General features: G+C 38.1%; 1 protein-coding gene across 4 annotated transcripts; it reads right to left on the bottom strand.

Moving 5' to 3' along the window:
• Positions 1–204: 204 nt before the first annotated feature.
• Positions 205–25458, bottom strand: LOC309807678 (centrosomal protein of 78 kDa-like; the record flags this gene model as incomplete). Of its 4 annotated transcripts, XR_014294612.1 has the most annotated exons (6): positions 25308–25458; positions 23254–23317; positions 19971–20106; positions 13176–13306; positions 8225–8373; positions 2255–4134 (listed from the first exon to the last, which is right to left on the bottom strand). XR_014294612.1 is itself a non-coding variant. In XM_082627529.1 (5 exons), exons 3-5 carry the CDS (start codon positions 20077–20079, stop codon positions 205–207), a joined length of 306 nt encoding a protein of 101 aa, XP_082483655.1. In that variant the 5' UTR covers positions 20080–20106; positions 23254–23317; positions 25308–25458. The 4 variants fall into 4 exon arrangements, 3 of the variants coding, with proteins under 3 accessions (XP_082483655.1, XP_082483653.1, XP_082483654.1); XM_082627529.1 differs by lacking the exons at positions 2255–4134; positions 8225–8373 and adding an exon at positions 205–270; XM_082627527.1 differs by lacking the exon at positions 8225–8373.
• Between the last annotated feature and the right edge of the window lie 1383 nt (positions 25459–26841).

Raw genomic sequence — 26841 nt, 5'->3', positions numbered from 1 at the left:
CAGAGTAGTTTTTGGTCTATTCACCTGCTTTGCTCATTTTCTCTGAAGAAGACCTGCTATTTCTAGATAATTCCTCTTCTTTTCTTTGACTTCCAGTTCCAGAAATGACGTCTGCTGAAGGAGAACATGTCCTAGCAATGAAATCTTCAAAAGACTCCTGCCGCTGCTCTGTGACTGGCACCCCCAGGTTGTCTTTGGAAGTTTCTAAGGCCTCCTGAGTAGACGCTGGGACACGGAAGGAGTCGAGAGGCAAAGGAATCCTAGCATCACCTGTAATTTTCGGAAAGTGGAGGGGAAGACAAAAGACAAGACAAAAATTCAGTGATGAACAAAGCCAACCATTAAAAAGTAGAGTTCAAAACTTCAATGTTACTCTGTAATCTTATTATTAACACAGTCAATTGATTAATCAGAAGATTTCAGAGCCAGTTTTTTTTGTAATTATATCTTGCCAAGTGATTCTCAGCTTAACCTAGCTATATCCAAGGCTATGTCCGCTACGTTTTCAGACTTTGGTGATTGGGGTAGTTATTACCCATTTCCTTTCCCTCACTAAAAATAAAACCCTATTCTGTAAGATAATTAATTTCTTTGCTATCCTCCAGGCACATGTAAACCGTATATAGTTTGTGACCAGACTGTGTTCTCAAGCTGTCAGTTCCCAAGGCCACTCTGAGATTGGCTGATGGGGGCTCCAAGTAAGGCTAGAGGAAAAGCTGACAGGTTTTCCCCTCCCATTCCCATAACCAGGTGATTCACTCTAATATGTTACCTATTAGCTATGTCTGGATTACTTATTTTAAAAATTATATCAGTATGTGTACCTTCATTAGTGTTCCTTCATTGTAAGCTGACTGCATACAAATAGAAACCTAGATAAAATATGAACAGAATAGGCATTTATACAATTTAAAATCTGGAATATTTTCTCTAATGTCTTCTTTCTTCATTAAGGATAGTTTGCTTTAACTCATACATTTTCTCAAGAACTTCCAGTCTCCTTATTTACAAAAGTACAGTATCATGAAATGGGCACACATTTACTAATCTCAGATTTGGAAAGGACTCCAGAGTCTTCTAGCTCCCGAGCATGTGAACTATTCGAGACTGATCATTATTGTTTTCTCTCTGACTTGGTCATTTCCTTTTTGCTAATCACTCTTAGAATCATTAAGTGCTGTTCTGTCCATTTACTTGGCTATTTCGCATTTGTTATGGGGCACTCTGTTTTGATTCTGATTTTCCTTCTTCAAGTGCCTTCTTTTCTTCTTTAGGTGGACTACTAACAGTAGAATTCACCTGGGGACGACCTAGTAAATGAAAATCTGACTGATCTATACCAGCCATTTTGGCCAACTGCCCAAGCCTAGACGAGAGGAGGAAAGGAGAAAAGACAAAGGTTATTATAATCACAGAAGAGCAGTTTAGATTTCCCCAGACCTACAATCATGAAATACTTCTAAAATCTTTTTTTTTTTTTTTTTTTGCGGTACGCGGGCCTCTCACTCCTGTGGCCTCTCCCGTTGCGGAGCACAGGCTCCGGACGCGCAGGCTCAGCGGCCATGGCTCACGGGCCCAGCCGCTCCGCGCCATGCGGGATCCTCCCAGACCGGGGCACGAACCCTTAGCCCCTGCATCGGCAGGCGGACTCTCAACCACCCCGCCACCAGGGAAGCCTTACTTCTAAAATCTTAAAAGCCAACATCCTACTCCAGACTACAAGCCTCTCTCTCCCCCAAATCCTCAGCCCTTTCCAGATTCATCCTCTAGGAGACATCCCACTGTCTCACTAGCAGCTTCAATATGTACCGTGCACCCTGTCCACTGCCTGTCACACCTCCATTCCCACACTTCTTTACCACCTTTCCTCCAGTTTCCAAGAATGTGTTTGTTCCTTCCTTCCCAACACCAACACCAATTCATTCACTGACAAAACACCGCTCCATCAACTATCAATCTCCACTTCCCTCTTTCAGCAAAATTGCTCCCGGTTGAGAACCACTGACCTATATCTCCCCTGCAGATTAATAATCATTTTTATGTCTAAGGCAAAGATAACTTTAATTCAAACTTATCAAACAAGCAAAAGAAGTGAAAGATAGGAAAATTCTTATGCATTCCCGACTATTTTCAATGAAAACTGCCTTTAATTTAGTCTTTACAAAACAACTATACCTACTAATTACTCTGTCTACAGGTTACTCTTTTATAATGGGCTCCCCACTCTACCAAAGCAGGCTTCTCTATTTGCATTTCTTAAAAAATTTAATTCCTCATTTTAAAACGTCAACTATATTACCTATAATTACACTAAATTTGGCTAAATATAGCCACGTAAGTGATGAAAATTGCTCCAGTTCCTCAGCAAACTACCATTAGAGTCGCAAAGAGAAGAATGCCAGGAAGAGAAATGAACTAACCCAGCATCTTTAAGGAGAACCAGGAAAGCATGGAACTTCTGAAGAGAATTCTCAGTGCTGCCCAAAACACCTTCATCATCCAGGATCATGCTTGTCAATGAGTGGGCATGAAGGGCTTCAGACAAAGAGAAAGTTGTGTTTCTTAACTGGGCATTTTCATGTTCCAGCTATACAAGAAGACTGAAAACGTCTGACATGATTTTTTCTCATTGTCATCAAAAGTAGTCTTGCCTTGGGCTTCCCTGGTGGCGCAGTGGTTGCGAGTCCGCCTGCCGATGCAGGGGACACGGGTTCGTGCCCCAGTCCGGGAAGATCCCACATGCTGCGTAGCGGCTGGGCCCGTGAGCCATGGCCGCTGAGCCTGTGCGTCCGGAGTCTGTGCTCCGCAACGGGAGAGGCCACAACAGTGAGAGGCTCACATACCGCAAAAAAAAACCCCAAAAAACAACAAACAAACAAACAAAAAGTAGTCTTGCCTAGTTTCAAGGAACAAAACTAAAACACTCAAAATGTAATTAATTTATAATTAATGTAACCCTCCGCCAGTAAAGACAGAGACCTTATCACATAATAACCAAAACTCACAGGCACCCAACAAAGTTTCCTATATAACACTTAGGTGGTATATAAATAAACCCAAGCTACCGTTTTATTAATGATCTTTCACAAAAGATCACATTTCTAACTGGTTCAATTCATAATGGAGCCTCATTCCACATTAGAAAATGACCTGCTTTAAGTTTCCCTTAAATTAGAAAGTGAGTTATAGAATCTGATTTGAACAAAACATATTACAACTCTGCTGAATGTTAAGAATTAACTTTAGTGAGTAAAATATCTAATGCTTACGTTTAAAAGTCCTAAATCATACCCAACCCAATTTATTAAATGTACGATCACCAATATTTTCTTTGGCTTCTTCAACATATTCACCCCCGTGCACTCTTCCCCTTCTGCTCATCATCTACGCACTTAAAACCCCCTGTAAGCTCAACTCTCGTATTTCTCAGAAAGGCCGTTAATGTTCATGATGCCCCTTTTGCCTTACATGAGCAGGTGCTCAACATTTATTGAATGAGTGTCTGCCAATCCAATGGATGCACTTTCAAAAATTCCTCCCTACACTCACCCTGTGATAAATTATATTTAGATAGAACTTTTTAGATTATGCCCTGCTTTCATGCACATTACCTAATGTAATTCTCATAGTATATATTTTTATCTTTCATTGCATTCTTAGAAGTTTTCCAATATCTTAAATTTATTTCAATGATTCACTTTCCTAATTCATTGCCAGGAGAGTCTCATCATGTCTTTTATGTTACTGTATATACAATACATGCACAGAAGGTGCCTTCTTGAATCAAAGAATCATGAACAGGAAATAAGCTAATGTCATATAAAAGCACACACAAACACACACACATACACAAAACCAGATTTTCACATCTTTAAAAACATGCTTTCTGGAATATAGATCATATGATCACTAAATACCAGTAAATGCAAAAGTCCATATGATACCACCAATTTGCAACATATTACAGTTCTAAAGCTTACAAAATATGTGTATATGGCTTAAAATCAAATCAAAATAAAACCAAAACACTCTCAAAAGCAGATGAAACGTGTTTACCTCACTGACTCGTCTATCAGCCTTCAGTCTTATTACTCTTTCCTCCTTTAACTGCTTTAGGCACTCCTCCAGGGTTTCCTAAGCAAACAGAGTCAATATTATAACTAATTCATAGTATAATATCCAAAAGCCTTTCCAGCTATTGGTCTCATCAGGATTTAGGGGCAGAGGCAGAAGTGAACTCAGATTTTAGTCTGCTACTGGTCATATCATACCATGCCAGTGAAATAAATGATCAAAATCTATCAAATTTGCAAAGATTTATTTAAATTCCACTCTTTCCAACATAAATTTGTGGCAGCCCACCATAAAAGGCATATGCATATAACATAGTAAGTCAGAAATAAGAAGTTACGACCAAGAAAGAAAAATTCTATTTTTATTTGTGGGTCTCTTTATAGCAGGAAGTCCTATTAACGAACCTGCTTAGCATACCTGAATTGCATAATTGCAGATTCAAAAGCATGTTTTAAAAAAGTGATCACTTTTAAAGCAATTTACAGTCAAGCACTGTTCCTGGAGTTCCCTGGGTATTAAATAATCGAATCATCAAAACCCTAAGAGGGGGCTTCCCTACTGGCACAGTGGTTAAGAATCCGCCTGCCAGTGCAGGGGACACGGGTTCGAGCCCTAGTCCAGGAAGAACCCACATGCCGCAGAGCAACTAAGCCTGTGCGTCACGACTACTGAGCCTACGCTCTAGAACCCACGTGCCACAACTCCTGAAGCCTGCGCGCCTAGAGCCTGTGCTCCGCAATAAGAGAAGCCACCGCACCGCAACGAAGAGTAGCCCCCCGCTCGACGTAACTGGAGAAAGCTGGCGAGCAGCAACAAAGACCCAATGCAGCCAAAAATAAATTTATAAAACAAAAAACCCTACGAGGAAAGAATGATCACTAACTCCATGTTATTTTACAGATGAGGGAAACAGAGGCAGAGAAGTAGAGTAAGTAGAGCAGCACAGCCGAGGTCACACCACTAAGTAGCAGAGCCACACTGTGGACTCAGGAAGCTGGCTGCCATTCCTGCTCACGGAGGTGGTAGTCCTCCCTTCACCAAGGTCACTGAAATAAAATGAACACTGATAAACTATCTTAGGAGTTTTAGGAACTAAGACACTTCGGTCCTTGAAGTGGGGACACTGCTTTCAATAGGCAGAATTCTGACAGAGCCCCCAAGATAACCACTTACTGAAGTACACAAACCTTCCACTTATCCAATCAAACTCTAAATGTAGGTGCTGTAGTGAAGGGATTTTGCACATGGAATTAAGGTTCAACATCAGTTGATCTTTTAAGATAGGGAGATTATTTTAGGTGGATGTGGCCTACTCAGGCACCCCATGAAAAGGACCTGAACTCTTCCTGAATTGAAGTACAAAAGGGACAAGAGGGAGACTCTCCATTGCTGGCTCTGAAGAGGTCCAATGCTGCGGCAGGGAAGGCAAGCGAGAGGCCTCTAGGAGCTGAAACTCTTCCCCGACTGACAGCCAGCAAGGAAATGGGGACCTCTGTCCTGCAACTGCAGAATCTGAATTATGCCAACAAGCCGGAAGAAGCCTGTAGGCATTCTTTCCCAGAGCCTCTGGACGCTAACACAGCCAGACTGACATCTTCATTTCAGCTCTGTGGCCCACACAAACTATGGTGAACATCCAACGTTTGGGGCTCAATATCTTACACTTAAATTTCACGTGCTTTAACACTCTCAGGAGGGAACCCACATGTTCCCATGTGTATCTGAGCAGGAAGCCCAGTCATGCTGTGCCTGGACTTCTGACCTACAGAACTCTGAGCTAGTCATATAGGTATTGTTTTCAGTCAGTAAGAGTGTAGTAAAAGAATTAATATTCTACTCAACCTCCAGGTTCGTGAGCAAAATAAATGATTGTCATTGTTTTAGGCCACTGTTTTGGGGTGGTTTCTTATGCAGTGATAAACAATCATAATACCTATACTTATGAAAACAGTAAGGTATATTTATACATGTTAACTGCTTTGAACAATCACTTAAAGAATGAGGAACTCTATTACCTGCCATCATTGGGAGAGGAGCTGGTATCACTTTCTGGACAGTAGCTTTTAGTACCTAACAACAATCCTACATCAGGAGTTTACCCTAAGGAAATCAAAGATGTGGGCAAAGATTTATCTACCAACATGATGTCATAAGATTGTTTATAACCAAACCCTAGAAGAAAGCTAAGAGCCTCCGAATTGGGACTGGTTTAAATAAAAACAGCTCATCGTCTGAAGGAATGCGCTATGAAGCCACTAAGAATGACAAGAGGTCTCAACCAGAGTTCATGAATGGGCTTCAGGAGTGCTACATTCAAAATATATCTGTGCGTTTTTCCTGGGAGATGATGCATAAGCTTAATCAAATTCTCTGATGTAGAAGAGTAGTTAGTGACATGGCAAAATATTTCGGATACTTTTTTAAGACAAAAGAGCAGATTAGGTGTGTGTACATGCAGAGGTGGCTTTTATTTCCTTCAAGAAGTTCATTGTTTTCAAACATTTGCTCAATGAACATATATTTTTATATTCAGAACATGTTTAAAAAATTGAGAGTCTAAGAACTTCAAATTCTTTAATGGTTCATTACTAAAGCCAGTCAAGTTTTCAATGGGGAAAAAGGGAAAAAAATTGCAAAATTCCTCTACTTTTAATATAATGGTTTAATCAATCTTCTAAAACTGATTTCAAAGAAATTCTAAACAAATAAACAAAAAAACAAAAAACCCTCAGCACGGTCAGAGGAAGCTACACTAAAATTCCTGACTGGTTCTAAATAGCACATCAAAGTGCAATTACATGCAACAGTTTCTCCCTCTAATGGAGGGAATTAGAACACAGTGTTCAATTTTTGTGAAAAAGTGTACCCTCCTCCTACAAAGTATTCAGAATTCATGTCCCTTACATGGAAATATGGAACCAAAAAAGTTAGAAAGTAAAATTGCTTGATATTCTATTACTTAAGTAAGACTAATGATAAGGCTTTGGAATAATTTTCGTTCCTGCCATCTGCTCTCCATTCCACCCTTCTGTACACTGGCTAGGGTGATTTTTCTGGGACAAAGCTCCCATCATATTGGATATCAAATTTTATGTTCAACTTTTCTCCATTTAACATTGAAATCAAGCATTTCTCATATAATCAGGGGATTCATAACCTTGATTTTTTTGTGTGGGCTACAAAATATTCCACTGAGTGGGTTTACTGGTTAACCATTTTACACATTTAAATTCTTTCCAACTTTTCAGTATTATCAGACAAAATAACCGTTTTTATGCATGAAGGCCTTTTTCCATATTGAGAATAACATTCTTAAAATAAATCCATAAAAATGAGTTTGAGATCAAAGCAAATGAACATTTTTAAGGCTCTGAGGTACCTACCTCCAGACTTCTTTCCAAAAGATTTCTGAGATTTTACACTGCCATCAGCGATGTATCACTTGGTATATAACCTCTACTATAACTGTTGGCTTACTTCCTCACTTAGAGTGCAAGTTATTTGAAGATAGGGGGTGTATTTTATTAAGTGTTTATCCCCAGCACCTGTGCCTAGCACAACGTAGACGGTCAATAAATAATTGCTTAATAAGGAAAATCCCTGCCACACACGTACATATAAGATGTACGAGTGTGAAAGACAGACTGTGTGTTTTTCTCTAACTGGATAGATGAAAACTTGTCATCTTCTTTAGTGTGCAATTTTTTTGCTTATAATTAGTCATTAAATTTCTCTTTTAGATTATATTGTAAATATTCAGATTCTCTGAGGCAAATGGGCCTGGCACTACCCATTAGCTACAGAACCTTGGACAAGTTCTATAACTCTAGGCCTCAACTTCCTCATCTATAAAATGGAGATAAGCTCCCATATTACAGAGCTCTTGTGAGAATTACATGAGTTAAAACACATATAAAATTAGAAGAGTGCTTGGTACATAGAATATGTGCAATTAATGCTGAATGAATGAACATGCGAATGCAAACAGTAGTGAAGGGCTTAAAATGAAACGGTCTCATCCCACTCCCACATCCAGCACTCAAGAAGCGACCGATTCTTTACGCAGTTTTTAATTGTAAAATACGATATGTGTACTGAGAAGTGCACAGAACAAAACTGTCAATGTGACAAATAAAAAGAGAATACTTACATAAGCACTACTCGAATCTGAAAGTATTGATACTTGTCAGCATCGCAAAAACCCCCCATATCCTTTTCTCATCACAAGCTCCTTCCCTCTTCCCGGTTAAACACCAACCTCACTTCTTGACAGTCATTTCCTTTAACCTGCATGCATCCCTAACAAAAGAGTTTAGTTGTGTCAACATCTAACTTTATGTACAGGATCATAGGATATGAAGTCTTTTCTAACTTATTTCTTTCTCTCAACATTGGTTTAAAAAATTCATCCACATTGCTGCCTGTAGCTCTAGTTCATTCAATTTTATTGCTGGATAGTTTTCCCACTGTACAAATACACATCATTTATTTTTGACTGTTAATGGACATTTGGTTTGTTTTCAGTTTGTGCTAATGCAAATCATGGACAGGAATCCTGCTGTGCCCGTTATTCTGGTGCATTTACACAGGGCGGGGGTGAGGGCTGCTGGCTCACAGGCTATTTATATACCTTCAGTTGATGGAGAGGGCTAAATGCTTTCCAAAGTAGTTGTGTCGATTTATACTCCAGTATAAACAGGGTAGATGATTCCCATAGTACTTCAGGCCTACAATACCTGATACTACCAGACTTTTTATTTATGTATTTGTCAATCTGATTGACATGTAGTTTCCTTGGTTTTGACTCACTTTTCACTTATTACTTAATGAAGTTGTACACTTTTCTCTGTTTACTGGCTGTATGGATTTCCTTTTTTATGAGGTTTACGTCAAATATTGTTATTTTTTATTATTTTATTATTATTATTTACTTTTGGCTGTATTGGGTCTTCGTTGCTGCGTGCAGGTTTTCTCTAGTTGCGGCGAGTGGGGGCTACTCTTCATTGCGGTGGCTTCTCTTGTTATGAAGCACAGGATCTAGGTGCGCAGGCTTCAGTAGTTGTGGCACATGGGCTCAGTAGTTGTGGCTCACGGGCTCTAGAGCACAGGCTCCGTAGTTCTGGTGCACGGGCTTCGCTGCTCCGTGGCATGTGGGATCTTCCCAGACCAGGGCTCGAACCCATGTCCCCTGCCTTGGCAGGCAGTTTCTTAACCACTGCGCCACCTGGGAGATCCAACTATTGTCATTTTGAATTCTTCTGCATTTCCAAGTAATACTCTCACATGACTATTTTCTCACTAAATTGGAGGCATTATCTGTTCACTTTCTGAATTACTAACAAGTAAGGGTTTAGTTCCTCTACATTCTTTCCTATGTCCACACTGCTCAGTAAAGTTATGTCATCATGAGTTATTCCACTGCTCATGATCTCTTTGACATGTAGTGATATACTTAAAAACCTACATTGTTGATCAACTAGAAACTCTCTCAACGTCACGCTTTGTAAAATAAGGACATTCATACCATCTTCCCTTTTTTCAACCTCCTGTCTACCTTCCAAACCTAGCTCTTACATTGTCAAAGTTGAAATTTATATTCTATTCTATGTGCAGTTAATTCTTCTGTTATTTGAGAGTCAGTACGGAGTAAGGTTTAAGAGAACAGGCAGAGAGCCTAAACTCAAAGCCTCGATCCAACCTTAAATTAGGTACAGCCTGGGCAAGTTCCTTCCCTGTCTTAGCTTCCTGTTCTCAAAAGTAGGAATGATATTAGCACCAACCTCATAAGGCTATTCAGAGGATTAAATGAGTTAATATATGCAAAAACACTTAAAGCCTAATATATACTAAGTACATACTACTACACAATACATTTCAGTACATACCAAGTTAATACTCATACATACTAAGTATTGTTTACTTTAGTTATTTGTGATTACATGCACGTTGACAATAAAAGCTGCAAACCAAGACAGTATTGCCATTATTACAATGAAATTAATACTGCCCACTGCAGATGTACTGTGTCTCTGTGTATAGACTACACCTCGTTCCATACTGTGCCAGTGTCACTGCCCTTGTGCAGGGTGACCACATACCCCAAGCCGCCTTGGGCTGTTCCAGTTTATACCTGTTGTCCTGATGTTACAGCATTAGAGTGCCTCCTTACACTGTTGAAGTGTAAGGAGTTTGGACAAGTTCCGGTTTGGACAACAAATTAGATAGGTGGTCATTACCCCTGTGTGTCACTGAAAAGGGGACATCTATAGTGTCAAGCTGAAGTGGATTCTTCCCTTCCTCACCAATAGTAGGTTAAAAATCAACCATAGTCTAGTGTGCTTCAGGTTTATGTCCGTAGAGCCTTTTCTCCTCTGGAGTTCAAGTTCCTTCTCCTCTTCCTCTCCTTCCTCCCTTCCAACAGTGCCTAACACCTAGTAAGTACGATATGCCTCAAGGTGTTTCGAAGCTCTCAATCACACAATCAATAGAAGCCTCTCCATTCTAGACTAGCTGCAATCTGCACTGAATCCCCTATTACCTTCCTTCTTGGTTTATTGACTCATTTTGCTGGATTATTTCTATAAATAGCTTAAGGTATAGCACAGGAAGTCAATTTTTCAAATTTCTTTGGGTACAAAATATCTTCTTCAGCCTCCACGTATGACTGATAGTTTGGCTGGATACAAACCCCTAGGGTGAAAATTATGTGCCTGAAAAACTTTGGAGGTATCTTTCTAATGCCTTCCAGGATCCATGGTGCTCATGACAAGTATGATAAAGTCAGATTTTAACCTTTTTTTTTAGGTGACCAGTATTTTTCTCTCTGGAATGGATGTATCCTCTCAGTATTTTATTCTATTTTAATTTATTTTTTCAGTATTTGAAAGTTTCACAAGGAAGGGTGCCTAGGTATGAGTCTATTCTTGCTCATCTTGCATAACTATTTTCAATCTGAGGCCTGATGTCTACTTTCAGCTGTGGGGAATTTTGTTGCCCTTTGACAGCTTCCCTCCATTTTTTTTCTGGGTCTGGACTTTCTAATAGTAACATGTGGGATCTCCCAGATGCAGCCTCTCTAACATATTTCTATCACATTTTCCATTGTGTCTTTCTTTTTTATATACTGAGAAATTTTTTAAATTCCTACTGAATTTATTTCAGCAACCATATTTTCATTTCCAGGAGAACTCTTTTGCTTTCTGACCATTCTCCTTTTCATTAATACCCTAGTCTTATTTTATAGTTGCTAGCTCTTTTTAAACCTCTCTCAGGATACTAATTAGGGTTTTTTCTTAAATTATTCTGTTCCCTAAATTGTCCCTGGTCCTACTAGGATATGCTTTCACTCTTTTTCCCCCTCTCATGTTGTAAGCTTTACTCAACTAACAGGCAAATGACAGTTATTTTCTATTTAAGAATGAGCGCAGAAAGCTCCCTGAAGTCAACGATTGATTGGCTTCTTATGCAGGAAGAAGCGGGCAGTAACTGTAATAGGATCTCCCCCAAACACAATTTTCTAGCGTGAAAAAACTCACACTAGCTGCCCCAGTTCTCGCCAGTTTCACTGTTTTCAAAATGAAATCATCTCATTTCAGGAGGGTGAGGGCGGGGCTGGGAGTCCACTCCTCCAAACACAACCCTTCAATGAGCTCCCCTATTTCAGTCACACTTTTAACTAACTCCACACTCTCTCCTACATGCGCATCAAAGCACGGAGCTACTTCTGCAGGTGGGGTCAGAATCCTCCTCAGTTGCACGTGGTCCCTGTGCATATTCTAGGTGATGCTTTTCCTCTGTTCTACTGCTTCAGTTTCACACTCTTCCACCTGTCTTCTCTCTTTCAAAACTATGTTGAAATCTCTTGATTGTTGTGGGCATATATACTTAAACACTTTGATACCATCATTGTAGTGTCTTGTCAAAACAGAGAAGAGCTAAAAGGGTTCTCAGTGCATTCTGAATCTGCTATTCTGTGGTCCCAGTGTTTAAACTTCTTGGACTTCCCCACTGTCTATTACTGCTTTTACAAATACAATCTCGTGGTCTATTCGTGAAGGAAATGAATACACCACAACTAAAAGGACAAGGAATGCGGGTTAGATGCTCTAGGGTCTTGTCATACTCTGCCATTTACTAATAAACCACTTACGTTCTACAAATTGTAGGTGCTCATTTATAAAACGAAAGGGAGTAACTCTACATGAACTATAGATTTCTCCTACTCTAACATTTCATAATTTTCTAAGTTCTTTTCTTAAAATTTCTCTATATTATCATTAATTTTAATTAAAAAATAAAAAACTAACTCTTTTCAAAATCAAAGAGTAATTCCCGTAGTCCTACAATAATGGGATAATTAGTTCTGAAACCTGTCAAGTGTCATGTTTCATATGAAGAGAAAATCATATTAAATAATTTTAAAAAATTAAACATGGACTTTGTAGCACAAAGACAAGATCCCCCCAAATGGTGTTCCTTTATTTACTAGAAATGTTCAGCTCTGCATTAAAGTTGAAATAAAATAAATATATTAACTTTGAGGTGCAAAAATTTCTTATAAAAATCAATTTTTCTTTTCTGTCCATACAAACAAAAGTATGGAATGACATGAGAGGTCAGGTTTATTTGGTAATAGAACGTAGCTTCTTGATATTTTTGATTTTAGGAAAGGAGAATATCAACATCAAAACTTTTTTCAACTTTATTTTTATTTAAAATGAGGCCATATTTTCCTCTTATAAAAAGAGAGTTCAACTAGAACTGTCAATTTTCTCATCTGTAAAACAAGAGCACTGAATCAGCTGACTGTATTCATTCAGAACTCAATTTCCTTATCCTATGATCACTAAGGTTCACCCTAAATCTAATATACTAAGGTTCTAAGGAAAGGAAAATATATTACTAACGACATGTTTTGATTTTCGTTTCTTAGAGTTCAAATGTCCACCATTCACCTTGGTCTAAGCTTAAGGAACCATTCAAGGGGATACAATGCAGGTGGGAGGAGAAAACAGAACCCTCACACAAGCTGTGCTGTGTTGCAATCAGCCTTCCGTTTGAAAAATAATCTTCTCTATAGCTTTAAAGTGGTAACTTTGTACCTGCAATGCTTCTTGTTTCAAACGGATTTTCTCTGGCTCCTCCTGAACACGTTCTGAGGAATCATCGACCTCTTCGATTTCTGAGGAGGAAGGACTCTCTACTGTCACAGTCACAGGAAATTCTGATGGACCTGAGTGTCACAAGAAGAAGATAGGAAACCACAGAGTTGTTAAACTAAAGTGCAAAGAAAGAAGACAAGATTGTATAAAAGACAACACAAGCCAGATACCAAATATCCAAATATTAGAGGATATTTAACAAAAGTGACCTGAGGTATCATTATTTATAAATGTCTCTCACTGCTCTTTAGTGTAAAACAGGCAATGACTAAGTAAAAGTACAGTAACTTATTTTTGCTATGTTACTGTACAGACTTCTGTTGTACGTGGTTAGGATTAGTAATGGGAATTGCCCATATTATTTTATTAAGTTTCTTTCACAGAAGCCAAGTGAAGATCCAAGGTAAACATTTTTTCTCAGATCAACTTTATACTGCAAATGAAAAATTTATTCTTCACCATCAGACAAAAACAGTCTGGAAGAAAATGTAGTTTTTCAGAGGAAAATACATCAGTAAAGGGACTGATGAATAATCAGAAAGTCAACATATCTAAGCTGTGAATAACAGACATTAGAATTTTAAAAGATAAATCACATACACACACACAACTAAAACTGACCCATCAAAAACTTCATCTTCTCACCACCCTTAAGCCAAAACTAGGGCAACGATTCTCCCAGCAAGCTTCACTGCCACTGCAGTGTTGTTCAATGGGACATTTCCAAACATTTAAAACTGACCTGGCCACAACCCCATAAAAGTCTACACATCATAAAGAACTGTGCTGGGATTATATAACCACGCAGAGGACAAGTCACTAGGACATCATGTTGACAACAAGCAGCAAACCCTGCAGCCTAGGAAAACCCTAAAGGAGAACGAGGTGCACACCCCTCTCTCCGGGAACGCAAGGCCAGGACTGACACCCAAGATGCTCTTCTCTCAACCTCAGCAGTGGTGCCTTTCACAGAGCAACTATGCAGTCTCCCAAGACCACTGGGAAAGAGAATCTGATACTGACAGTATTCGCTTGCCACGAGGCCATAAGCGAGGGAATGTGTGTGGCCTTGGTGAGAGAGCAGAGGTTTGGGAGGTGTTGCTTTATATTGGCTTTCAGATCAGGAATTTGTACATATAGCCCGCAAACAACGTTTCTTGAAAACATGCGAATATTCTTGAGTATGACAGCTCCATGTGAGGGGTCAGAAATGGCAGTCAAGTTCGTTTCACTGGGTAACAGCTGATTTGCGGACTGGAAAACAGGCTTCCTTGTTTACAGACATAGCCACAAGGCTGCCCGTTGTGTGCCAAATCCACACAACTACACAGTTGCATTGGGAGAGCGACCAAAAATGTTTTACATGGATTTATTTCAGAGAGGGAAATGCTTCATGTAAGGCTCTGTCAATTTAAAAAGCAAGAAGAAGCTGGAGTAGCAATTCTCATATCAGACAAAATAGACTTTAAAATAAAGACTACTAGAAGAGACAAAGAAGGACACTACATAATGATCAAGGGATCGATCCAAGAAGAAGATATAACAATTGTAAATATTTATGCACCCAACATAGGAGCACCTCAATACATAAGGCAAATACTAACAGCCATAAAAGGAGAAATCGACAGTAACACACTCATAGTAGGGGACTTTAACACCCCACTTTCACCAATGGACAGATCATCCAAAATGAAAATAAATAAGGAAACACAAGCTTTAAATGATACATTAAATAAGATGGACTTAATTGATATTTATAGGACATTCCATCCAAAAACAACAGAATACACATTTTTCTCAAGTGCTCATGGAACATTCTCCAGGATAGATCATATCTTGGGTCACAAATCAAGCCTTGGTAAATTTAAGAAAATTGAAATTGTATCAAGTATCTTTTCCGACCACGATGCTATGAGACTAGATATCAATTACAGGAAAAGAGCTGTAAAAAATACAAACACATGGAGGCTAAACAATACACTACTTAATAACGAAGTGATCACTGAAGAAATCAAAGAGGAAATTAAAAAATACCTAGAAACAAATGACAATGGAGACACGACGACCCAAAACCTATGAGATGCAGCAAAAGCAGTTCTAAGAGGGAAGTTTATAGCAATACAATCCCACCTTAAGAAACAGGAAACATCTCGAATAAACAACCTAACCTTGCACCTAAAGCAATTAGAGAAAGAAGAACAAAAACATCCCAAAGTTAGCAGAAGGAAAGAAATCATAAAAATCAGATCAGAAATAAATGAAAAAGAAATGAAGGAAACGATAGCAAAGATCAATAAAACTAAAAGCTGGTTCTTTGAGAAGATAAACAAAATTGATAAACCATTAGCCAGACTCATCAAGAAAAAAAGGGAGAAGACTCAAATCAATAGAATTAGAAATGAAAAAGGAGAAGTAACAACTGACACTGCAGAAATACAAAAGATCATAAGAGATTACTATAAGCAACTCTATGCCAATAAAATGGACAACCTGGAAGAAATGGACAAATTCTTAGAAATGCACAACCTGCCGAGACTGAACCAGGAAGAAATAGAAAGTATGAACAGACCAATCACAAGCACTGAAATTGAAACTGTGATAAAAAATCTTCCAACAAACAAAAGCCCAGGACCAGATGGCTTCACAGGCGAATTCTATCAAGCATTTAGAGAAGAGCTAACACCCATCCTTCTGAAACTCTTCCAAAATATAGCAGAGGGAGGAACACTCCCAAATTCATTCTACGAGGCCACCATCACCTTGATACCAAAACCAGACAAGGATGTCACAAAGAAAGAAAACTACAGGCCAATATCACTGATGAACATAGATGCAAAAATCCTCAACAAAATACTAGCAAACAGAATCCAACAGCACATTAAAAGGATCATACACCATGATCAAGTGGGGTTTATTCCAGGAATGCAAGGATTCTTCAATATACGCAAATCAATCAACGTGATACACCATATTAACAAATTGAAGGAGAAAAACCATATGATCATCTCAATAGATGCAGAGAAAGCTTTCGACAAAATTCAACACCCATTTATGATAAAAACCCTGCAGAAAGTAGGCATAGAGGGAACTTTCCTCAACATAATAAAGGCCATATATGACAAACCCACAGCCAGCATCGTCCTCAATGGTGAAAAACTGAAACCATTTCCACTAAGATCAGGAACAAGACAAGGTTGCCCACTTTCACCACTCTTATTCAACCTAGTTTTGGAAGTTTTAGCCACAGCAATCAGAGAAGAAAAGGAAATAAAAGGAATCCAAATTGGAAAAGAAGAAGTAAAGCTGTCACTGTTTGCAGATGACATGATACTATACATAGAGAATCCTAAAGATGCTACCAGAAAACTACTAGAGTTAATCAATGAATTTGGTAAAGTTGCAGGATACAAAATTAATGCACAGAAATCTCTGGCATTCCTATATACTGATGATGAAAAATCTGAAAGTGAAATCAAGGAAACACTCCCATTTACCATTGCAACAAAAAGAATAAAATATCTAGGAATAAACCTACCTAAGGAGACAAAAGACCTGTATGCAGAAAATTATAAGACACTGATGAAAGAAATTACAGATGATACAAATAGATGGAGAGATGTACCATGTTCTTGGATTGGAAGAATCAACATTGTGAAAATGACTCTACTACCCAAAGCAATCTACAGATTCAATGCAATCCCTATCAAACTACCACTGGCATTTTTCACAGAACTAGAACAAAAACTTTCACAATTTGTATGGAAACACAAAAGACCCCGAATAGCCAAAGCAATCTTGAGAACGAAAAATGGAGCTGGAGGAATCAGGCTCCCTGACTTCAGACTATACTACAAAGCTACAGTAATCAAGACAGTATGGTACTGGCACAAAAACAGAAAGATAGATCAATGGAACAGGATAGAAAGCCCAGAGTTAAACCCACGGACATATGGTCACCTTATCTTTGATAAAGGAGGCAGGAATGTACAGTGGAGAAAGGACAGTCTCTTCAATAAGTGGTGCTGGGAAAACTGGATAGGGACATGTAAAAGTATGAGATTAGATCACTCCCTAACACCATACACAAAAATAAGCTCAAAATGGATTAAAGACCTAAATGTAAGGCCAGACACTATCAAACTCTTAGAGGAAAACATAGGCAGTACACTCTATGACATAAATCACAGCAAGATCCTTTTGGACCCACCTCCTAGAGAAATGGAAATAAAGACAAAAATAAACACATGGGACCTAATGAAACTTAAAAGCTTTTGCACAGCAAAGGAAACCATAAACAAGACCAAAAGACAACCCTCAGAATGGGAGAAAATATTTGCAAATGAAGCAACTGACAAAGGATTAATCTCCAAAATTTATAAGCAGCTCATGCAGCTCAATAACAAAAAAACAAACAACCCAATCCAAAAATGGGCAGAAGACCTAAATAGACATTTCTCCACAGAAGATATACAGACTGCCAACAAACACATGAAAGGATGCTCAACATCTTTACTCATTAGAGAAATGCAAATCAAAACTACCATGAGATATCATCTCACACCAGTCAGAATGGCCATCATCAAAAAATCTAGAAACAATAAATGCTGGAGAGGGTGTGGAAAAAAGGGAACACTCTTGCACTGCTGGTGGGAATGTGAATTGGTACAGCCGCTATGGAGAACGGTATGGAGGTTCCTTAAAAAACTACAAATAGAACTACCATATGACCCAGCAATCCCACTACTGGGCATATACCCTGAGAAAACCATAATTCAAAAAGAGACATGTACCAAAATGTTCATTGCAGCCCTATTTACAATAGCCCGGAGATGGAAACAACCTAAGTGCCCATCATCGGATGAATGGATAAAGAAGATGTGGCACATATATACAATGGAATATTACTCAGCCATAAAAAGAAATGAAATTGAGCTATTTGTAATGAGGTGGATAGACCTAGAGTCTGTCCTACAGAGTGAAGTAAGTCAGAAAGAGAAAGACAAATACTGTATGCTAACACATATATATGGAATTTAAGAAAAAAAAATGTCATGAAGAACATAGAGGTAAGACAGGAATAAAGACACAGACCTACTAGAGAATGGACTTGAGGATATGGGGAGGGGGAAGGGTAAGCTGTGACAAAGTGAAAGAGCGGCATGGACATATATACACTACCAAACGTGAGGTAGATAGCTAGTGGGAAGCAGCCGCATAGCACAGGGAGATCAGCTCGATACTTTGTGACTGCCTGGAGGGGTGGGATAGGGAGGGTGGGAGGCAGACGCAAAAGGGAGGGGATATGGAAACATATGTATATGTATAACTGATTAAATTTGTTATAAAGCAAAAAAATAAAATAAAATAAAATAAAATAAAAATAAATAAAAAAATAAAATTAAAAAATAAATAAATAAATAAAAAATAAAAAGCAAGAAGAATGACCATCCACCTTTCCCAATTCAAGCCCTATATATCATAAATATGATAGCTACACACCACCAACTGATTACATACATCACGAGCTTTGATGAATGGAAAGCCCCTAAAAAGATAGCAACAAAACGAAGTTAGATCTTCATGTAAATACATCACCAGTTAAACCCAGTTAATACAACTATTTAGTAGTATGAACAGTATCCATACAGAATTGTGTATAAAAATAAATAAGCTCAAAACAAGGACCTGGAGGGCTCTGCTACGGAGAAAACACAACAGAATTCAGCCTACTGGCTTGCTAATAACTCTCTGAACTGCTGAGAGGCCCCTTCAGCTCCTATGTTCAGGATGGTTGAGATTTCAGTCTCTCTTCTTTAAATGGTGATATTAATCGTTCTCTAATTTACCCCCCTGTGTGACGAGGATGGACCTGCGATTAAGTGTCTCAGGAAGAAGACAGGAAACCACAGAGCTGTGAAACTCAAGTGCAAACACTGGGGATTCAACACTATAGTTTATGCAACAGCAATTCACATTACCATTTGCAAAAAAGTAGTTGGTTGTCCAGTGGGGATTAGAAACATCCATTTAACATGAGCAACTGAACAGATATTTTACACAGGAACTACTTCAAGTACTATTTAAAATCAATTCTCTTTGTTTTCTTAAGCAATTGTTAATCCCCAATTTCCTGATTACTACCAAGTAAGTCACCTGAAGATCATCTAGAGCCATCTATTTCACTTAGCAAGCCTAAAGCTATAATTCAACCATTTTATTTACTGTTCTGGGACAAAAATTACTATGAACAGCTATCCCCTGGATAAGAAATCAGGTAATGCTAGTTTGACTCACTAAATCTGATTTACTGAGTTAATAAGCCAGTTGATTTAGGTCTAATGCATATTTTTCATCCATTCTGCATTAAACTATTTCCCATGCCTAAAATGTCTTTTTTCCCATTCGTACGTATCCAAATTCCTACTTCTGTGCTGTAGGGCTTCGCTCAACTACACCTGCCTTTAATCAAACTTTTCTCACATGCACAATTGGTGATCATTTTAGTCTCCTCAAGACTCCCACGGAGTTACCTCTGTTGTGACACTTGAGAAACAACTTGAAACTCCCAATTACTTTTAATTTTTCTTCCTTAGAGGGCTCATTAGGCAGAAGCCAAGCCATGTGTGAGTTACCTTTTTTCCTCTACACAAAGCACCAGAGACCACCCACATAATACAAGTTCCAAAATAAAGAACTCTAAATGACTGAAAAAGACAGGGAATGCAAACAGCTTACCTGTTGCTTTTTGCACTTTCTGCAGGACACAATGGCCGGAAACCAGACACTCCAGGTGGTAGCGCTTCAGGAGGGTAGCATTCTTTACCAGCAGAGTGTTTCCTTCCATTACTTACAGGCTTCTTTGCGGCCAAGACTACGTTTGACAAAGCATGAAAACAAGGAATCAAGATGCACCAAAGGTCTACAGAGCAACTGTCACACGTGCACACGTCGAAAGGAATCAAAAAGGCACTTGACAATGATGCCAAGCCCATTTAAAAAGAGGATCGGTTTTGTACAAAGGTTTTACATAAGCCAGCATTTTTTTTTTTTTTTTTTTTTTTTTTTGCGGTACGCGGGCTTCTCACTGTTGTGGCCTCTCCCGTTGCGGAGCACAGGCTCCGGACGCGCAGGCTCAGCGGCCATGGCTCACGGGCCCAGCCGCTCCGCGGCATGTGGGATCTTCCCAGACCAGGGCACGAACCCGTGTCCCCTGCATCAGCAGGCGGACTCTCAACCACTGCGCCACCAGGGAAGCCCTAAGCCAGCATTTTAAAAAAATATAAGTTCTCTACAGTAACAAGTTATTTTAACTAAAACAAAAGTATTGACATGTGCAGAAATGCAAAAATAAAGTTTAAAAAAAGATCCCAAAGTATGATACATTTTATGTATCATGCAGAAACACTCAAGTTTCCTGAATCGTAGAACACCTTTGGCATTTCTGAATCTCAAGGACACAGAAACACAGATATACCCATGACTTCTGCCAAACAGAATCTTCAGAAGTAGACCAAAAGTTAAATTTAAGACGAATTTTTCTATGTAAAAACAATACAAGTTATAAGGCTGCAAGTTGCTGGGGGGTAGGTGAGTCAATTTTACCCTCCTATAAGCCTGTCAACCTTCACTGCTCCTTTGATTTCATATAGAAAACACACAAAAAAACAAATGAAACCCACTGGATGAAAGAGTGAAATGTGGAAACTTACCCTATATTTCAGTAGTAAAGAGGCAAGTATCTTTATATGAAACATTTGGTTGCAGAAACTAGACCTACGTGTTAATATTTTACTTAGAACAAGCCATATATTAAAATTCACATTTAAATATTTAATTTGAATTTACTGAAAACAAACATCATAGGTTAAAATGGTTATATTTATCCTTCACAGCTACTGTATTTTATGTTATTTTATTTATTTATTTTAATAGATCTTGATTGGAGTATAATTGCTTCACAATTCTGTGTTAGTTTCTGTTACACAACAAAGCGAATCAGCCATATATGCATACACATGTCCCCATATCCCACCCTCTTGAGCCTCCCTCCCACCCTCCCTATCCCACCCCTCTAGGTCATCGCAAAGCACCAAGCTGATCTCCCTGTGCTATGCTGCTGCTTTCTACTATATTTTAGCAGCATTAGGATGCAGGGTAAAATGGAGTGTATGTGGTAATAGAGGACAAATATTTCATAGAGTGTAGCTTATTGATAATCACCACACGATCCTGTGTGATTTACATGCCTCTTAAAAATATATAGGAGCTCAGTTCATTTTGTGCTATTTTATTGTGTTTTTTAACTTCATTGCCATCAAAAAAATGTTTGTATGAATACGGTTTGTATGTGTATACCCTTCCTTTACTTTCAGAAACTAATGCAAATACATTTGTATTAAAATTTTTTTAAATTACACTTTTCTTGTTAGGAGATTAAAAAATTTCTAATAAAAGTTCCCATCTTTTATTAGGCATACATAAGTACAATACAAATGTGACACAATTCAAACCATTATTTCACTCCTATACTCACCTGGATCTAGGTATATACCCAGATACTGATTTGGCTTACCTCTATGTCTCCAAATAACTGAGGCAAATACAAAAAAAAGCCCAAGAAATAAAATTACTCTTAAAAGAGCTCAATGAGCTTGTATACTTCAGTTACATTTCCACTTTGTTTAATCATGCTAACTAAAAAAAAAATGTTTAACTGTTCTCATTCCATGATGCCCTATTATTCTGTACTAATTTTACAGAATTCCTAATATGTTTTACATATACATGTTTTATTTATATATCTTTCCATTTCTAATATCATAGCAAAAGTCAATGTAGCTATTTTAAGAATGCTTTACATAGGATATAAACTTTTAATAATAATATCTAATTAGTGTGATATCACAAATCTTAACTTCTTTGAATGTACTATTTGATTATTAAAATATCACTCTCTTGAAATAACAATTGGCAGACGATCATAAGCTTTTTTTTGACTTCATAAACACTCTTAACAACTTATTTAATACACTATTGTCCAAGCAAGTTAATAGAGAATCAAAAACATACAACTTGAAGTATAAAAAAAAAAAGCTGTATTTATGAAGATGTTTACAATAGTTTATTTGAGGTTATTTCCAATTTTTCACCAATTTAAGAAATTGACCTACTCAATGAAACCTTGTGAATGCAATGTTAAAAAGTATAACTATGAATCACAGAATTTAAATTTAGTATGAAAAGAATGGCAAATTATATTGAAGCTATGTGGAATTATGTTTATAGACAGCAGGAAAAGAAAATTAAAATGTAAATATTGCTTGATAGGATAATGGGATTAGAGGTGGTCTTTTAAATTTTTCATTTTTATGCTAATACAATACCTTTATAAAACTCAAAAATCTTCAAACAACACATTTTTTAAAAATTGTGGTAGACTACACAAAACAGAAAATTTATAATTTTAACCATTTTAAAGTGGACCGTTCTGTGATATGAAGTCAACAAATTTTTAAAACTTTCAGAGGGCACCTGAATAAAAGATGTGCTGTCCACTGGTGATTTTAATGTATCTGGTATATAACTAAAGTCACCACAAAACTCTTTCTGGGAAATTGGCAGATCATAAAAATAAAAAATTTATTTTGCTTTTTATTAAACCTTATTGTTTTGCTGTTTCAAAATTCAAATTTACTCACAAGAAACAGTTTCATATTAGATTTGGTTTCACAAATGCTGCTCCTGCTATTCATTCTTATCACCAAAAAAAAAAGACTATTTGTGACTAACGATAATATGTTACAGAAAATAAAAAGTTAAAAAGGTTTTCAATCTGCATATCTGGGAACCTAAATTAAAGCATCACACAACATTTTCAAAAACAGAAAAGCCATTTGATTTGACTCAAATCTTAGTTTTAAGATGGCAGAAAGTACCTTGATAATTTTCTTTTAAGAAAGAAAGAAAACCAAGCCATTAAAGAGAAATTCTTCCGAAAGAACTGAAACATGTTATATACCTCTGACTTGGCACTCCTTCCATCTGGAGAACTTTTTTGGTAACTGTTTTCATCACAGAATGATCTAAAGTAAAATGAATTGAAATTAGAGTAATTATTTTCCAGTGAGTGGCTATTTCCATTTAAAACCAAAAGCCAACTAATTATTGCTTTTCCCATACATTTAAATATGAAATCTACATTATATAATTATACACTTATTTCCCCTTGTGTATTCTAATTTCTTCCTCAGAAACCTAAGATGCCATCTTGCAGACTGCCCACAGTGGCTACTATTTTGGCAGCAGCAAAGGTCAACTTGAAACATTTTGCATCTAAAGTGGCTTTGGCTACCTTTGGATACAAAGTACAGTCTGAGCACCGTCCAGACGCTTAGATACCTAAAGAGCATCTAAGATATCAAACCAGGGCATCCAAGATAACAAACCAAGTCCTGATATTCCCTCAAAAGCTGCTCCTCCCATCAGCCCCCTTCTTCTAAGTGATACTACCCAGTTGCACACATAATCATCAACGACTTGTCTCCTTGTTACTATTTCTTTCATACCTCACATCTATCTGCAGGTCTTGATAGCTACACCCTCAAAACACAACCTGAATTCAACCACTTTTCACTTGCTGCAAACTTCCAACCTAACCTAGGCCATAAACATCTCTTATTTGGAGCACTGGGATAGTCTCCTAACTGGTCACCCTGTTCCTCTTTTTTTTTTTTTTTTTTTTTTTTTTTGAGGTACACGGGCCTCTCACTGTTGTGGCCTCTCCCGTTGCGGAGCACAGGCTCAGGACGCGCAGGCTCAGCGGCCATGGCTCACAGGCCTAGCCGTTCCGCGGCACGTGGGATCTTCCCGGACCGGGGCACGAACCCGCGTCCCATGCATCGGCAGGCGGATTCTCAACCACTGCGCCACCAGGAAAGCCCCCTGTTCCTCTTCTTTATCCTCCCAAGTCCCTTCTCTATACCAGGTCACCTTATTCAGATACGATTTGGATCATGCCTTTTTCCAGTTCAAACCCCTCTACTCATTTAGAATAATCCACATCTTTACTCTGGCCTTCAAGACTTTACAAGAGCAGACCCCTGCCTAGCTCCTTGACCTCATGTCCTACCACACTCTTCTTCACCCGGTACTCTGCCCAGATTGGTCTCCTTGCTTTTCCTTAAATACTCCACCCACCTACATGCCTACATACTCATTGCCTCCTTGTCCTGGAATGTGCTTACTCCACATCTTCCATGGCTTGCTCCTCTCTTCATTCAGGTCTCCGTTCAAATGCCACTTCTCCAGTGAAGCTGTCCCCTAACAAATCTATCCAATGGAGTCCTACCTGCTCTCCCTCACTCTCCTTACATTAAGATAGTTTTGCACTTCCTACTCTCTAAAATTATATGACTTATCTATTTACTCATTTCTATCTGATCTCCTTCACTAGAATGTAAGCTACATGAGGGCAAGACTTTTGTCTGTCTGGTTCACTGCTTTATCCCTAGTCCCTAAACCCGTATCTGGCACACAGAAGATGATTACAAAATTACTTGTGAATCTGACAAATGAATAAAGTACTCCTGGCAAGAATTCAGAGGTTGCACAGGAAAGAAAGAATGCTCTTGGTGGAAGCAGGCTTAGTATCTAGGTTCACCTCTATTCAGAGTAGAGATAAGAAAAATTGACAAGTATAATTCACTTTAATTAGTACCTTAGCTGCTAAAAACATAAGGGAAGTGCAACACTAGAAAAGTACAGTTGAAGCTTGAACAACATGGGTTTGAACCTCACGGGTCCACTGACACACGCATAGTTTTCAATACATATGTACTATCGTCCTACATGATCCAAGGTTGGTTGAATCCACACATGTGGAACCACTGACTATAAACTTATACCCAGATCTTCAACTGCGTAGGGGTCGACACCCCTAAGCCCACGTTGTTCAAGGGCCCACTGTATATGATGAGGAAAGTTAAACACATTAAGTTTTAAAAAACTGTCAATACCTGAACAAATTTTTTGTTTTGCTATGTGTTTATCAATTTAAAAAAAGTGACCACATACCAACAAGCAGATTTTTTCTTATATCCAGAACGAGCAGAGTTCTGTTGGTTTCAAGGGCCTTTAGGAAAGCCTTTGCTCCTTCACTGGTGAGGCCGCACTGCTGCAGGTCAAGTGCTTTTCGATGAAAGACAAAAGGTCACTTGCTAACTCTACAGATTTAACATATAGACAACTCTCGTTTTCTCACGTGTGGAAGAGTCCTGCACAAGACAAGTCATGGCAGGTTTGTAATTTTGGGTATGGAAAAAAACAGAAACATATACGCACACACATAATGCATAATCCAATTTAAAAACCTCTTCTTGGATGTGCAATGATAACCCTGGTTTTAGTAACAATAAATCAGACAACATATTTTACAATTACAGAACTGAAGAATAACTGTATATAACCTATGAGCAAAAAGCATCACAAAATGAATCTCAGTTCATAATTAGCAAGGGCGGCAGGGGCGTGTAAACCTCACAAGCAAAACCTGGTGGAGCTCAGAAATGCACTGCATTCTTCTGATCATGATCTTCAGCTCCAAATCACACTTGAAACTAGTTCAAAGGGGAAAACAAAATAGAAGAAATGTAATAACTGTTAGTTTTAGAGGAAAAAAAGACAAGTCTAAGAGGATACAAATAATAAAAACTTTCAACAATGTGTGAATACAGAATACATACTAAAAACCTATCATGAAAGTATGATGGTCAAGAACCCTCGCAGTAAAAGGTCAGACAAAAACCAGAAAAACGGATCATGAATTCTAGTAGTTCTGGGGCTGAACAACCTACTCATTTAAACCAAAGGGATCATCACTAAAGCCCAGGGATTAAAAACTATTACATGAAAGGAAACTATCATGAGTCTTTTGTTTAAGTGTTGTGTGGACCATCACATTAAAATAACTGGAGTCTTTCAACACCCCCATGACACACAGAAATAGCAAGTCAGACATACGGATCTGACAGGATATGATACAACCCTTACAAGCTCTCACTACAGAAGAATGGACACAGGGTATAATTAACCAAATAGCCAAATTAATACAAACAGCCAGTAAACCTCACCAGTCAATCAAATGAATACAAAATAAAACACAATGTGGTTATTCTCCTATCAGATGAAGCCAAGATTCTGTAAGAAAAGCCTTTAAATAATGTCTATACCCTTTGGATCCAACAACTCTCTTTCTAAGAATTTAACCAAAAGAAATAGTCAGAGATATAGGTAAGGATATATATCAGAGTACTATTTGTAACTGAAAAACTGGACAAAGCTTATATACAAGAATGGATAAGCTATGTGCACTGTGGCATATTCATATAATGGAATACTGAACAATCACAAAAAATGATGCAGGAGATGCAAATTTACTGACTTGCTAAAATGCTCATACTAAATTAATTGAAAAAAGTTATAAAATTTGGAGTAATCCCACTTGCATAGAAAATGGAGAGGTACTCATTTTTTTAGTTTTACATTTTTTTACAAGTGCTACAGGCCAGTGTTTGTGAGAGGCAGGCTTCGCATCTACTGTTGGGGTGGA

This window comes from Mesoplodon mirus, assembly GCF_964341445.2.
Source record: "Mesoplodon mirus genome assembly, chromosome: 7".
Taxonomy (NCBI): Eukaryota; Metazoa; Chordata; class Mammalia; order Artiodactyla; family Ziphiidae; genus Mesoplodon; species Mesoplodon mirus.
Note: the sequence above shows the minus strand (reverse complement) of the source record. Positions and strands in the feature narration are given on the sequence as shown.